The sequence below is a fragment of the Poeciliopsis prolifica genome, unplaced genomic scaffold (genome assembly GCF_027474105.1).
Source record: "Poeciliopsis prolifica strain line A6 unplaced genomic scaffold, Auburn_PproV2 SCAFFOLD018, whole genome shotgun sequence".
NCBI lineage: Eukaryota > Metazoa > Chordata > Actinopteri > Cyprinodontiformes > Poeciliidae > Poeciliopsis > Poeciliopsis prolifica.
This window is the reverse complement of record NW_026562393.1, coordinates 7199427-7216177: the sequence shown is the minus strand read 5'-3', so window position 1 is coordinate 7216177 and position 16751 is coordinate 7199427. Positions and strand designations below refer to the sequence as shown.

General features: G+C 38.4%; 1 protein-coding gene across 5 annotated transcripts in view; it reads left to right on the top strand.

The window, feature by feature from the left end:
• LOC129368115 (inactive ubiquitin carboxyl-terminal hydrolase 54-like) overlaps positions 1 to 16482 on the top strand; it is a 71396-nt gene extending 54914 nt beyond the window's left edge. For 2 of the 5 annotated variants that reach the window (XM_055042963.1, XM_055042965.1), the window contains 5 exons: positions 4925 to 5072; positions 8650 to 9434; positions 12227 to 12354; positions 12470 to 12601; positions 15030 to 16482. In XM_055042963.1, coding sequence (XP_054898938.1) covers positions 4925 to 5072; positions 8650 to 9434; positions 12227 to 12354; positions 12470 to 12601; positions 15030 to 15116 — 1280 coding nt within the window. In that variant the 3' untranslated portion in view covers positions 15117 to 16482. Of the gene's footprint in view, positions 1 to 4924; positions 5073 to 8649; positions 9435 to 12226; positions 12355 to 12469; positions 12602 to 12800; positions 12938 to 15029 lie in introns of all 5 variants that reach the window. The other 3 variants (XR_008606783.1, XR_008606782.1, XM_055042964.1) reach the window with 3 other exon arrangements.
• The last annotated feature ends 269 nt before the right edge of the window (positions 16483 to 16751 follow it).

Here is a 16751-nt window from a genome sequence, read left to right as displayed (position 1 = left end):
AAAAAGTAAATAATTACAAAGCTATGTTGTAAGTAATCACTCCAAAGGTACCTTACTGGTACCCTAAAAGCCCTCTGAAGTACCCATATTCATACATTTGCACCCAATAAGCACTTCATTAATGTCCTTTAAATAGCTGGTATGTACAATGTGTAGGAAATATGATCTCTCATTTTCTGGTGAGCTTTATTCATTGTTCAGACCTAAATCGAGACAGTGAATCAAGATAGAAAAATGCATTTTAAGATGTGGTCACCTGTTGTCTGGTAAGCCGTCAGAGTGACTTGTTTGACTTTCGTCTGACCTCATTTTTGGGCTCCATCTGTCTCTTTGTGGTAATTTTGCTTTTTCCATGTAGCCAAGGAGTATCAAACTAGGTGTGAGCATTTATTTATAATTTATCATGATGAATTTCTTATCATAAAAAAGTTGATTTATTGTTGTATGAGTAAATCAATGAATTCCAATTAATCAAGTCTAACCTTCTGCAAAAATATTGGCAGGATTGTTAATTTCTACTGTTTGTTCAATGAGAGTATCAATAACTTTGAAAATTAGTTTAAATATAAATCACATTTCTTTATATGCCTGGTGTTGTAAAGAATCAAATAGATATGCTATTCAGCAACATTATTTGCGTTTCTGGGGCCAGGATTGGTGTGTTGTGCAGTCACAGCCATATAAAAATGAATAGAGTTTTTATAATCTCAAAATATCATGATAAAACTTGAAGTCAACATCGCCCATCCATAAAGAAAACTACAGTCAATCATTTTTAGCCAATTGCTACAAGACCTTTAATGACCAGAAAAGTGTTCAAATATTGTCTTTATTATTCCGATTTCAAATCCCACTTAATTTCAAATTTCCAATTTCTCAGTCAAGTTATACAAAATACTAACTGTCCTTCCAAATAGTAGATATAGCCCAACCTCAGTGGAAAACAAGGCCTAGGTGTGTGATTCTTGGCTTCAGTAATTTTACATTCTTGGGTAAACTTCCATCAAATCAGAGAGGAATAATAAACAACTTATTGCAATAGTGGTATAATTTCCTTTGTGACCCAGGAGGACACAAAAGTTCCACCGTAATGATAGCCACTCTGTTAATTAATTTGGGACCACAAAGTTGTAGGAAAAATGTGGTGCTATTGATTTGAAGGAATTTACCAAGTGGAAAGAATGTACAACCTGATGCAGAAAGATAATGCAGTGTAAAACACAGTTGGGTAAGTTAATGTTGTTTTATTGATCTTGATACTACTACTTTACTTTTAAATCAGATACTCAGGCTACGCCTTGAACATTGGAGTGCATGCTTTACATAGAATGATTCAATTACCTTCATAATAATCAAAATCAATTGTATGTTGTTCCAGGAAACAATGTACATTAAGCTTAAAAGCATAAAGAAATGAACATATAAATTTAATACATAAAAATTGTAAAAGATAATAAAATACAGTAAAAAAATAGTTAGTGTCTAAGCAATAGCTATTCCTCACTAATTCACTAAATCAGGGGAAATATCATTGTTAAAAAGTGAAGCACTATTATATCATGTTAAGAAAAAAATTAACGATTAAAAACAAGTTTTCTAGTGTTTAAAAAAACTATACCTGATTTTTTAAAAGGTTTTTTAGATGTTAAAACAATATTAAAACATCTTTTTTAATTGGCATGGTATAATTAGGCCTGTTATGATAACAACTTTTACTGAATGATGAATTCAGTAAAAGTGGTTACTCTAAATTTCAAAAATTTAAGATTAGGTAGATTTCAAAAATATATTCCAACGGGTCATCAGTGTAACCATCGTTTCTCACCATGTAAATTTGAATGTTGGTGTTTTAACCATTTCAATCAGCTTAAGATTTACTTAATACATTCCTGTTTGTGTCATGTCTGTCCTACTGCGGGTGCAGCAGTGTGTTCAGCTTTATGCACCTGGTACTGTGCACATACACACACACACACACACACACACACACACACACACACACACACACACACACACACACACACACACACACTACAGTTCAGTACAGGCAGCCTTAATGAGTGGAAAGGACAAGTTGTGAACAAACAGATGGCATTCCTGTCAGCACGGTTATGTAACAGAATTTGGGTTCGACACATCTGTATCGATGACTGAGCCAGACTTTAATCTAATATCATACTTTAAGGGACGGCAGAGCCATCATCAAGCCTCCATTATTCCTCCCTTAGAAGCAAGGATGTTAAAATGCCACAGTCCTGCAGCAGCAATGCATCAACAGGACGACACCGGCCAGTAAACCACTCAAATCAACAGACGGGCTGCAGATTAATAGCATTTATGTTGGCGTTGGGTTCACTTTTTCCATGCAAATTAGCAAATTGCAAACAAATCTAATGTTTATTGTTTAAATTTTAAAATTTTGATTTTTTTTTTAAAAACGTGGATTCATTAAGGCAAGTTTATTTGTATAACAGGAAAAAATACACTAAATATAAGCAATATATAAAAGAATCAAAAAAATGTTTTAACATGTAGATAACTAAGATGAGAAAGATTAAATAAATGTTGCCTTTATGGGAAGGTTGTGTTTACAGTATCTTAAGCCTTGAAATTTTCTGAACATTTCAAAATTTAGACAGTTTGCTCCAGAGCTGAAGAACATGCAAGCTAGATGTGGTTTCCTCCTCTGTTTTGGTTCTGGAAATACTGGGTCCCAACGTCTCAGATGACCCGACGGTTCAGAACCGATATTCAACTCTAAGATGCTTTTAATCCAAGAGCCTTCAGTGATTTATAGATTTGCCTGATAAACATATATTTATACAACATGTAAATGATCTAACCAACATGTAAATGATCTAACCTACTGAAAAAAACATGCAGGTTTCACCATGTCCTAATTTATCAGGAAAGCCTTTAACCTGGCAGCAAATTAAATATGTGAGTTGGCCTATTTAATATTAGACATTATTTAACCTTTATTTAATGTATCTTTGAGATTAACAATCTCTTTTAGAGAAGAGATGTGGCAGCAACACACTGACATTTACAAATCAAAACTACAGAAATCAAAACCCAATTAAAATACAACATAGATAATGAAGGAAGACCAATAACAAAGAGCAAATTCACCCATTGAAGTAAAAAGTAAACTAATGTGGTTACTCTCGTTTTCAAAAATATAAGATTAGATAGGTCTCAAAAATATATTCCAAGGGGTCAACAGTGTACGTAGGTAAGAAATAAGGGGAGCATGTAGATACTGAAAAGCATCCCTGAGGATCACCAAATGGGATTTATTCACTTAATTTATTAGTGTTAGTGCCAAATGACACTTATAAGGAAGATCTATAATATCTAGATTAGTCTGTATAATGAGATCTAGTAAAATTAAAACAGAAACTTTGGATGCATCAAACATAAAGTCATTTGTCTGGATTTTTTTATCGTCTCAGTTCTGTAGTTTAGTTTTAAACTCAAATTCACTTGTTTTCCTACCAGTCTCTCAAACTTTGTGACACAAATCGCTCCATGGCTAAAAAATTATTACCTGCATTAAAAAACATCATAAAGTTGGTTACTCACATTACTGCCTGCATACATTTATTGCGTTAGCATGTTCACTTGGCTGAGGCTGCAGTGCATTCGGATCTGCTTTGACAGATTTGAATTACAATCTCTGGACATTAATACTGCTGTATCATGAGAAAAAATATTCTAGAATACTTTATAGGGGATAAAAAGTTACAGCTAGAATTTCAAAGACCTCTACATTACCAAATTGCTGACTCATGCACTTTATATCATTGCTTATTTTTCACAATGGCGTTAAATTCAGAGTGGCTCGCTGAGAAAGAAGCCGTGGGTTTTTTTGTTGCACTTTTCTCTCCTGTTTCTCTTCGTTTGTCGCTTCTCGAACAGCCTCGGCTTTTGTTTTCTCGATTTCCATCTTCCTCTTCTGATTTGTACGGAGTTAGTAGCTGACGTCTGAGCAGGAGTGTGAAATTTATATCACCTATAAAAGCCAAAATCTGAATGGTTATCTACTATTAACCATACAGATTAGTAGTAGTTATGGAGATTTCATGTTTTTTCCTCCATATTAATACTATTCAACATAAACAGTGAAACATTTTTCTTTCCTTAGACTCTCAAGACATCTTTTCTGCAAACCACAGTAAAAATATTTGTAACTTTTATTCATTATTCATTTTTGAGTCTGATTCGTAGTACATCTTTATCCAGAGCTGAAATGCTCATTTGGAACAAACTAACAAACTACTGCACTGCTGCGAAATTAATTTAAAATGAACCAGAATCTGAGCAACTGCTGAATGTTTTATCAGCGACTTCAGAGCAAAATAAGCACTTACTGCTATGTCTGCAGACAGCACAGCTTTAGGCTCAGTAAGAGTTTCAGCTTACATGTCTTTGATCACTGATGTTTGTGGGCTTGTTAGATGAAAACATGCTATGCTGACATTTTTATTCAAGATAAGTCCAAATAGGCTATCAGTAGGGGAGTGTACATTGCAAAAACACAAAATCTTTCCAAGTACCTATGGACATATCATAAGTGAAATAATCTGGTAATAGAACTAATCCTTTTTTAATCAATATTGACTTAAAACCAGCTGAAAAATTGCTTGTAAGTTAGTTTTGCCTTGTTTTAGGTGGTATTTGAACTAAAAACAGAAAATCCTTGGCAGGGTTTGGTGTTTTTGCAGTGTAGTGCATGCAGGCCCCCAGCCCTCCAAAAGACAAACTTTCCATCTTCTGCACTTTTTTCTCTGTCTCTGTTGTTTTCTCATCCTAACCTTCTTCCACTACTTTTATGCTCTCTTTGCATTTTCGCTGCCACTCTGTCGTTATATCTCTCTGTCTTTTGTCCCTTTTATCTCCCCCCTGTTGTTAACACCCTCAGCTGTGCTCAGACCCCTGCATGAGGCTAACGCTCATAGTGGATTGGCTGTAGCTGCGTGCATGAGGAGCACTGGGGGCCCAATCACACGCAGGCAGGAACAGGAAATGGAACGGGACACGGGAAACGCCCACCCACAGGGGCTTAGCAGGTACCACAACTGTCCCTCACCCCCCACACACCTTATGTGTCCGCAGCAGTGCCTGTATAAAAATCCCCCTGTTTCCTCAACTCAAACCGACCTTCTGTGTATCTCAACTCGTTGTTGGGTGTTCTCCATTAGTTCTGGCTGGCCTGTGTTGTTGTGACCCCCACCCAAACGCCTCCAGCTGTTTGTGTGTCTCAATGTGTGTTCTCAAGCAACCATTTGATACTTTACAGAGGAACTTCTTGTCCCCTTTGTGTATTTGTTGCAATGCAGTAAAAAGCTTTGCTGTGTTTTTCCGTTGAGAATGAAAACTGAGTCGGTGTTGCTCTCTGCGTCTCTGTGCTTCACTGCTTCTTCTGCATTGTTGTTTGTGTGTGCTATCAAGGCTTCCCTCTGCTCTTTCAGCGCTGCTGACACGTCCTTCTCTAAACTGTAAAGCCTCAGTCTGTTGCCATGCTTCTGTCCAGCAGCTGCAGTCAAACATCCTGTGCTGTGTGGTTTGTTTTCTTGATCTTCGATGCTCAATGTGTTTCAGTAATTCAGTCTGGTCGTTTCTCATTATGTTAGTATGAGAGGCGAACAAAATGTTATCAAATATACTGTATGTCAGTTGATCATCTATGAAATTAAAAGCTTTCAAAGTAAACATTATATTTGCTCACAGAGTTAAAATAAACATGCAATTAGAAAAAAGTTTGTTTTTTTTGTGCTAAATTACCACAAATATAATTAAAATTAGCATTTTCAGATTCTGAGTTATCCATCCTTTTTTGATCATTTGCATCCAGAGCCCAATTATACTTTTAACATCTTAAAATGTCCCTGATCAATATTTCTTTAGGCTTTCTAAGTTTTTTGGGTAATTTTTAGTCCAGAATCTGATCATATTCCTGTGAATGTTACCTTATTTGTTAGGCCACTGATTCTCTCAGATGTTTATAAATAATTATTTTATCCAACTATATTTAACATATAGTAATAATTCTTTCTGTGAGCTGTCATTAATTTTTTTATAGCAGGAGCAGATCCCAGAATCATCTGTTTACGATTAGCATGGATAAAGATGCAATTATTACTAAAATAGCAGTAAAGTGTAGAAGAATTCAAGCATGTTGTGTAACAAACGCTGGAGCCTATAAAGAACGAAACCAAGTGACTTGCTGTACCTCTTTTATCCTTCCTGTAATCTTCTGAAAGTCTTGCTCTTTCTTGCTCTCTACATAAACCCGGGAAGTCTTGACATCTGACTGAGCCTGAAAATAGATAAACGCTCAGATTTCTTCACTTAGTAGCAGTCTCTGCACTGAAGAGTGTTTTTCACAAGGGAGCCTTATAGATAGAATTAAAACCATCAAAGAAGCTGCCAGAACTAGTGAGTTAGCTACTTCTGAGTCTGCATGCGTCTACAATAAACTTTACCTCTGCCTTCTTTTACATTCACTCGCTTTTTCTGATGCTCGTCGAGCCATGGTGCAGTACTACAAAAATAGTTTCCCTAAGGGTGCTCATGAAAATGTATTAGGCATCTTCCTTTGCTCTGAGCCAAATTAACTTTCTGTAATCACATCGGTGGAAATAAAGCCTGGATGTGCTAACTTGTTAATATTGATTTTAGTCTGCATTTCATTACAGCTCTGTTTAGACCGTAGTGAAACTTTTGGGGGAAAAAAGGGACTCCATCTGTTACCAGTGGAACTGGAGGGAAGGAGTAGGTGGAAGTAAAGCTCTCAGCACTCAGCCTTTTTTATTACCTTCCTCCTCTCCTCTATTGATCAACATAAGCCTCTGATTTATAGCTTGCTGCTGCAGAGCCTTCTTCGTAATTACAAGGGCTTGAAAAGCGACATAAGAGTTAATGTAGGGGATGGGGGCGCTCACGCTCTCGAAGACACATAGGCCATGTGACGCCAAACTAAAATAATCACATTTACGGACTTGCTTCTCACACATACTCAAACGAACTCGATGCAAAGATAAAACCCTTCTCTGCACATTCAACTCTTTCCAAACATTTCCTTGGTCTGTGAGCATATTTCAACCTCACAGTTTTGTGAGCAAATTAGGCATAAAGAGACTCTTAAACTTGTTGATGGGCATTTATTACACATATTCTAATAGCAGACACAGATAAAAATCAATATTGAGCCAAAATCACTGACATTTATATTCTTTATATACCTAATGCTGAAGTAACATCTAGAAAAATGTACCAAAAATCCTTAAATAGACTCAAATGTCCCTTATCAGATTGTCACTTAACTTACAGCTTATCTGCAACCATTTCCTGCAGTAGGTTACTTCAGCTTTCAACGGCTTTTAAATATTATGCTTAAATAAACCAGAATTTAACTCCTTGTTGGCGAAAACAAGGTTCAGCTGGAAATTGATCAAATTAAAACTGCTGTCCCTCAGACTACGGTACTTTAATTCGCTCCATAAATCAATTAAATGCTTAATAAAAGAGTCGATTACTTTGCAGTAAAATTAAAAATATATGTAAATGGCATAAAGCTCATATGAATCCAGTATGTAAAAATGAATGAACAAGAAATGAACCAGTGTGTTTGCACTAGACTGGAGCTCAACTTATTTTCCCATAACTTTCAGTTGAAATACAGTGGCTTCCTTGTCTTTAAATGTAGTACAAGACTCAATAAAATTATTTAAATTTGTATGTTTTAAACAGAAAGCAAACCACATATTTGTTGGTTTTATGGTTTGCAAAAGAAGAGACCAAAATTCACAAAATTCAGGAGTAGTTTCAAGCGGATAGAAAAGAAATAATCTGTTAATCAGATCATCTTGATCAGACCCGGCTTAGACTCAGTGAAAGCAGCATCCGCCACCAGGTTGTCATGACAACACCACTGTTTAGTGGGAAAGAAAAGTCAAATTGTGTTTTTCCACTAACGACGTTTCATCTCCTTTTAATGAAAAATCTGTAGATTGTCAATTGATTAATCTTTTAGTCAACAGAGTAATCAGTAGATTAATCGCTAACTAAAATTCACAATCAGGCAGGAGGACTGGGCAAAAAATGAGCAAAAAAGCAGCCGAAGTCAAGAGAAAACCTTTGAAAAACCTTCATAACTTGTGGGGAAGTATTGATTAACGCCACTGTAAAGGACTACAAGCCTGGAAGTAATGCATGAAGAAATTATAGGTACTTTAGGCAGGGTGTTGAAGATCAAATGCTTCAAACATCAGTGAAAGCAAATCAATAAAGTAATAATTTCTGGTGGTTCAAAGTTCAGAGCAGCAGAAGCTTTGTTAATTATCATGTTGGTGTATGTAGATCTGTACTTTAATAAAGTGGAATCTGCTGTTAGGGTTTCTCTGAACACGCTGATCCATCAGCCTGTGCTTCATAACGGCATGGCTCATTGCGGCAGGCGGCGTCATCACCGTGTGTTTGGTTCTGTAAGTGTGTGTTTGTGCTTGTTTACCCCGCTGTTGTGACCTTCCCTCGATGCAGTAACTCACCTGACGTCAAAGCTGCTCGGTTTTTCCGTTTTCTTTTTTTTCTCCTCCTGCTCTGAGTTGTCTGACTGGAGCCCCTCCCCTCTCTTGTGTGCTCCAGTGAACAGTCTGGCTCGATCCAAGTACTGCTGACACCCAATCAGGAGGAGGAAGAGGATGAGTCGACAAGCAGCAGGGCCGGTCCTCAGGGTCAGAACCCGACCCCGCCTCCTCCGCCTTACCGCCCCGCTCCCCCTAGACCCTCGCTCACCCTCAGCATCAGTCACCCCTGCAGCCCGTCCGTTCAGGGTGAGGAGGAGGAGGAGGAGGGCAGGTGTGCTGGTGAGGAAGGTGAGGATGGGAGTGAGGGGACGGGGGTGAGGCTGTGCGAGTTACTGCAGGCCGGGGGAGTGAGTGTCCGACCCCTGGGGAAGCACTTAGCCATCTCTCTACCCTCACTTCCTCTTCGTCTCTGGGATACACACACCGCAAACGCCTCACACTCCACACACAACCCCCCTCCGCCCCCGTCACACCCTCTGGAAACTTATGGGCAGAGGAAACCCCTCACCCCGCTCTGGCAGCCGCCCCGCCCACATTCCCCCGACGGAGGGTGGCAGCAGCACGCCATCCTCGCCGATGGAAGCACGCGTCACTGGTCCTCCTGGAGCCTGGACCGCCCGGATGCTGTGGTAACACCATACGACACGCCCCCGGACCGGTGCTTTCCCATCAGGCCGCAGAACCCTAGTCAGAGCTGCAGCTACAGTTGTCAGTCTTCTCCAGGGCACTACAGCTCCCAGCATGCCCCAGGGCAGCACAGCGATCTCTGCTGTGACCGTGAAGAGGCTGAGCTGTCCGAGCTGGACTCCCTTTACCAGGCCAGTCTGCAGGCTGGAAGATCAGGTACACACACAAACACGCACACACACACACACACACACACACACACACCTGCAGACACATTGTGGTTTCATACATTTACTCAGAAGTTGGTAGAGAAGCCAAATATTGTACCCAAGTAAAAGTAGCAATACTTCAACATATTTTTACTCAGGTAAAAGTAAAAATGAGCCTCCCAACAAATTTCTCAATGAAGAGTAAAAACTTATTTAGCAGAGTTGGTTTGCAACAAGTTACAATTTTGCTTGAGGAACCTTTTGGAAAAACTGTAGGAATAGTTTTTACTTTGACTTGAGTAATATTATAATGTATTGCTACTTTTACTTGAGTAAAATCTCTGGATACTCTACCCACTGAATAATAAAGAGCAAGTTTAATTTGACCAAGTATTTATCAGACACACACATGCAGATTTGGTAAAGTTTTATAAGTTCTGACCTGAAAAATGTAAAAAATTTGTGGTATGTGTAAAAAAAAAAAAAAAAGTTATATATATATATATATAGATAGATAGATAGATAGATAGATAGATAGATAGATAGATAGATAGATAGATAGATAGATAGATAGATAGATAGATAGATAGATAGATAGATAGATAGATAGATAGATATAGATAGATAGATAGATAGATAGTAGATAGATAGATAGATAGATAGATAGATAGATAGATAGATAGATAGATAGATAGATAGATAGATAGATAGATAGATAGATAGATAGATAGATAGATAGATAGATAGATAGATAGATAGATAGATAGATAGATAGATAGATAGATAGATAGATATTTTACTTCTTATCCACGTAGTCTACAAATATCCAGATGGAATTAGCTCAAGACGTTGCTGATGACTATAAAAAGTGTATGATGTGATGTAACCTGATAATAGATAGTTTATCTAACTATTAGTGACTGCATGCATATGTGAAGCAATGTGCATAAGTTTTAGTAATTAATTTGTTACAATCTGCATTAAATTTGTTGTTTCAAATTTTACTGAAGTTGTGATTTTTCCATCTGATGGGGAAAAAATGACTTCAACATTTGTGATTCATTCATTTGGGCATTTTAATATCCCCAGATGAATATGACAATGATGGCAGCCACTAATGTTTTATTCATGCTTTACCCTCCTTTTTTTTGTAAATAAATGTAAATAAGTGTCGTGACCTACAAAACCTCATGAATCTGAGTCTTGAACAGTATAGCTTTTAACATCTAGTGGTAAACTGTGAGGCTTTTGGACAGACCTCTGTGGATCTCTGCAAATAACAGAGTTGTAATTGTTCCCCTGAAGGGCTCAATCTGTGAGTTGGGTCATGCACAGCATGCTCATCTGTGCACACGAGAAATGTTTCTCCCCACATCAAACTTTACTGTGAAAAACCTCAACCGCATGTTGAGGTTTTTTATTTACTTCCTAGAGACCTTTTCTCTCCAAAAATTCAGAAATTATAATACTAACATTTTGCTGTGACCTTTATCAATGTAAACATGGCTTGAATATCAGTAGAAGAGTTCATGTTGCATGAGTGAAGATTTAATTCGTAAAACCTGGATTTAATTATAGCACCTCGTCAACTTTGTGATGAGGTGTCTTAAAACTTCAGTCTTAAAACTGAAGTTTTAAGACTGAAGTTTAAATTGTGAGGATTTTGGCCTCATTAAAGTCAAAGGTAGGAATTATTAATGGTTTTTGCAGACGACATCTTTATCAACTGACCACTGTAGAAATATCGACCACATATGTTTTTAAGCACTTTGTGTATTCTTTAAAAAAAAGAAAAAAATGTGGATATTTGAGTTATAAAAGGTGAATAAATATATAGGAATGCTGCTTTGTAAATAATATTGACATATTCATGTTGAAACTTTGAAACTAGTTCAGATCTTTTCAGGGTTGCCTTCATTGATTTGATTCACTTCTGCTCTAGAGCTGAACATTTCAGATTTTGTGAACTGGCACTGATTACAGGAACCATCTGATAAATGATATTCTTGTCATAAAATAAATTCCACTGTACATCCGGCCACAACTGATCAGATTTAAAAACAAACAAACAAACAAACAAACAAAACAACAAAACAGTGGCAAAAGCTTCCAGGATTGAAATGTCTGTTCTGTGCTGCCTTGGTCTGAACATTTTTTGCCTACAGTGACTCACTTTGGGCAGTGACTCATATTCGACACTGACAGATGGAGTTCAATTTTTGAACATAATTAGGTTTAAAATGGATGGGCTGTATGCTAAACTCTTCATTTTGGATCGCACTATTTAACTAATCTAACGTTACAGTTTCTTTCTGATAAAGATTAAAGAACTTTTAATGACTTTCTCTTAGCTAAGTGGTTTCATTTTCCCAGTTTCCTAACAGAGCTAGAACAGAAAATAAAAACACAGTGGTAACCATGTAATAATGGCTGGTGGAACAATTTACATTTTCTACAGGAAGTCTTTTTAAGAATGCACAAAATGATAAAGATATCATTTTTGTTCTAAATAAGAATATAAACATTTTATTGCCCAAGGTGAAGCTTAAACTTCTTGTCACTTGAGTATTTTTGGGTGAAACATATTTAATTAGAAAGGAGTTTTCATCCTCAATGCAAAATGTAAATGTATTTCTACAGTTTTGGCTCATGCTCTGAGTATGTTTGTCTTTTCTTTCTACAAATAGCCTTTTTTGAGTCTGTATTCTCCAACTAATGATTAACCGATCACTAAATTAGTCAACGATTATTTCAATAATGAATTTATCACAATTCGTCGTTTCATCTGCATGTTTGCAGGCTGCAGCCCATCTGAGAGGCTGATATCCAGGATGGGAGGGCAGACGCGCTCCAAGACCCCCAACGCCGACATGGAGAGGAGTGTGTACGGGGCGGACAGCACCAGCACCCCCACCTACCTCAACAAGGCAACACCTGCTTAATGATTTTTTTTTTTTTTATTGTGCAGAATCTTGTCACGTGTTCACGGGTCATCAGTCAGAGACGATAAGGGATGTTTTGTCTCCCTCTCCTTCTTTGCAGCCAGTGATGTTGCGGGATCCACGTTTTGGGGCGGAGCCAGATGATGGGGAGAACCAGAGGCGAATCGGACGCAGCCTGAGCGGCACGGTAGTGACCTCCCGCCGCAGCCGCCTCACTACAACCCGCAGCTTTGTGAGTTGGGTTTCCAGTGCTCTGCTGCCTCCTTGTGGCCTTGTTCTTAACTGCACCTGCCTGATGTCCCGTGGTCACGTTTCACGCATTGCTTGTCCCTGTGCTTTTCTCCCCCCTTCACTGTCTGTCTCATTTCTTCCTGTTCTCCTGTTTCCAATCTGCCCCCCTGCTCTCTGCGTCTCCTCTGTCTCTCTCTAAGGTGAAGCAGGCTGATGTCAGTGCCTCTCCTTGCTTACTTCCTCTCTTCTGAGTCCCTGTTGCTATTCCACTACCATCACTTCCTCCATCCTCATAACCAACACCTCTTCATCACCACTTCCCTTCACTGCTTCACAGGTAAACTCTGCTTCTTTAGAGCAGCTTACTGCTCATGTTTTGGCTCTGCTGCTTTGTGTGCCACATAAATTGGAAGTGAGTGACCTAAATGAATCATGTGAGAATAACCAAATAAGGGCCATTTGTTAGATCTCAGATTGAATTTGTTTCATGGCTTTGGGCATTCTAGACTAATCCAGGACTAAAGCAGCATAGTTTTAATTTGCACGTATCATTTATCATGGGAGTGTTCTCTAATTTTCTTCGACTGTCAGGTGCTAAAGATTATTTTTGGTCTTTGGTCTTTTTTTTTATGTTCAACAAAACAAATATTATTTATTGTAAGAATAGGAAGACAAAATCTACAAATACACTGTGTTTGTAAACCCAGAAACAATAAAACATCTGTATAAATGTAAATATTGTTGAATATTTCAACAACTCAAAAAGTGAACTTCTTGTAATGCACACACAGTGATGGTTTACAAGTGGTTAAGATTTGTATGGTTTTGAGCTGAGAACACCTAACATTACTACATAAGACCAAAGGAAACATGGATTTTAAGACAGAAATCTTTTGTTATACTCTTCACACTCATGAGGAAAGCTGCTGACACCATACTGTCTTTGTCTCCATCCATAACAAAGGTAGCTCACAAAAGGTCAGAGCTAAAAACAAAACTAGCTCTTCATAGAGTGCAAGGTTTCCCCCAGAAAACTTGCTAACCCCATTGGCTGGGGGCTACGGCAATCATTCATCCTCTTGTTTTTGAGTTAAAAAATGATTAGTTGACAGGAAATTTTAAAATACCGCTTGATAATTATGTGTTACTGGAAGATTTGAAGATTAATACCCAAACACTAACAATAAAGTCTTTAAAAATGCAAACATTTTAAAAAGACTTAAATAAATAAGCAATGCTAAGCCTGGTGGGAGCACAAGTAAAGCCTGGTGGCCCGCCAGGCTTATAATACACTGGGGGAAACCCTGGAGAGCTGTGTTCAAACTTATTGATGAAAAATTGTGCGGGGAGGAAAAACTGTTAGGAAAATAACAAAATAAGCAACGCACACATTTGTATGTGTGTGTGTGTGTGTTTAACCAGGAACACACACACACATAACAAAAAGTAAGAACACTTCAACGTGACCAGAAACTTTCACATATAACTGTTTGAAACTCCGCAAGCCAAATTAAAATCGAAGCAGGACAGAAGAGATGAGTAAAACATAAAAATTAAACTAGTGTGAACCACATGTTGAAATAAAGATATGAATAAAATCCATTTGAAGAACCTCTGAGAGCATCAATGTCACTTCAGTTTATTCATTTCAACAACCGCAGTAAGAGCTGTTTTCAGCTTTACATCATGTTATAATGTTATTCCTTCATCAAAGACAAACCTGAAGTGTTGCTTTCTTTCTTTCGTGTGTGCTTGAGAAATCCTTTAGTCTCCCTGGTTGGACCTAGCTCCGCCTCCAAGGCGCGGCTCCTCCTCCAAGCTTCTGCTTTACAGAGCAGGCCTCCCCCGCTCAGCTCCTTCAGTAAACTCCACATCTGCTGAGCTCATAATACCAAGCTTCCCAGTGAAGTCCTAGTAAAACATTGTTAAAGGGTTAATAGAGGAGCAATATTGTAATAACTTCCTAAAGGTGTAATTTCCCAAAAAGCAGGAGTTTTTAAAGAGACAGATGCCCAATTTCAAGACGTTAAATTACGAAGTGCAATGTCTTTTAAGCCTGATTGATATGTGTAGCATTTTTACAACTGAAGGTTGTTAGAAGTTGATTGTGCTATAAAGTATGTGGCTGGAAAACACATAATACTGACCATTTAGGATGTCCTACATTTAGGGACTAAAAATGTCTGACTGAAGGGAAGAAGCTGAAAATAATCTTTTAAGACAGAGGAGACTATCTGCTGAACCTGGCTAATATGAAGAGGTGCAACTGATTGTTGGGTTTCTCCAATCTGCTGAAGGGGTCTTTTAAAGATCCAACAGTACAAAATGTTTCCATTTTTGAGTTAGTACCATTTTGATCCAGCAGTGTTCTTCTCCAAGGTATCGTTTTTTTCCCTAACCTGTAGTTCTTCCTTTCCCTCCCTGTCCAGGAGCTGTCGGGCAGCGCTGGAAGTTTCTGGCTGTGTCTGACGGGGGTCAAGCTGTCCTCGGACCAGAGCCCCACCCTGCTTCACTGATATCCGGCCCCCCGCCCCCTTCCTCTGAAACCTCCCCACGACGCAGCGGTGTCGAGGTCGCAGGCGGCGTCGCCTCGACTGACCTAGGATCGGCTCAGGACCATCGTCTCGACAGCCGTCCTGCTCCAGCACCTTCTCCTAAGAAACAAACACATGCACGCACACATCTGCACTGAGGTTGAGCCTCCCTCCGCGCCTGAAGCTCCCCACTTTACTTGCCTTCCCTCCCTACTTACTCTGTCTATGCAGTCACTCTGACCCCTTAAACTACAACCTCCCTTTCTTTCCCGGGACTGTTTCTCGTCTCCCTGCGGGGTTTTTTTAGGAGGATTCCAGGTGTCCGACTCGGACGAACTCGTCCTCCACCCCAACAGGACCTTTCAGCTCAATGGGAGACTCTAACCAAGTAGCCACGCCTCTTCCTCTTTCTTCATGGGCATTTTCCCGTCGGACGCACATGTATCTGAACTGCCATATTTTTGCTCTCGTTTTCTTGCTGGGTTTCCTTGAGGTTTTTGTTTTCCTTCCTGAGACTGAACTCTGATAACTAAACCTGTACAGAAAAACACATGTATGAAACCTGTATGTTAATTAATAAGACCTTATGGAATGTTGATAATTAACAAATATTGCTAAACTAAAAGTGGTACTTCCTCATGTCTGCATTTCAAATAGCAGTGGAGTGCACTTCACAAGTGTGTAGATGGAGTTTCCGCCCCTAAAATACTCCCAAAACTCGCCCCCTTTTCCCTCACCCCAAAAGAAACTGCTCGCTGACTTAATGACGGCTTTCCCGCTTCTACTGGGAGATTTAACGAGAAAAGCGCTTCCTGTTACTTTGGTCTTTGCTTTCTTTTGCTTTTCTTTGTTCTGAAAGGGAAGCAGTAGCACCACAACCGAGGAGTCAAGAAAGGAAGACGAGAGAGAAAGAGAGGAATGTAGGTTAGAAAACCTGCCTCTTACAGGCTTTTTATCAATGAACATGGATGATTCAAGTGCACTTTGCAGGGAAGAAGGGCACTTTTAATCGAAGGCTGATGGGGAGAGAGCGAGAGAAAGAGAAGTCCTTTTGGTTTTGTTTTACTTCAAGGCCTCAGGTGAACTTCAGTGGCACTTATAAATTCCCACTTTTATGATTTCTGACGCTGGTTTCGAGACCCAGATGGGAGCAAAAACGGCACATCTTCAGCCTGATACAGTTAACGTGTCTGATAGAGTATGCTTTATATAATAAATATGTATTAGAGGTATATTTTCAGCCAGTGAGCTATCTTCTTCAGAGATGTCAACCATTACTCTGTGGTGTTGAACATTTAAATCCTTCCCCTCACAAATGAGTAGCATTCTGACATATCTAGTCAGTTTATTGTATGCTTTATTATATATATATATATATATATATATATATATATATATATATATATATATATATATATATATATATATATATATATATATATATATATATATATATATATATATATATATATATATATATATAAACTGGCCAATGTAAAGTTTTGCAAGAATTTCCTGACATTGATTGATCGTTGTAACAAAAACCAAAGGTTGGCACTTAGCTTGTTGTTTTTCATTGTTCATTTAGGTTGTTGTTGTTGATTGTTATTTTTATTT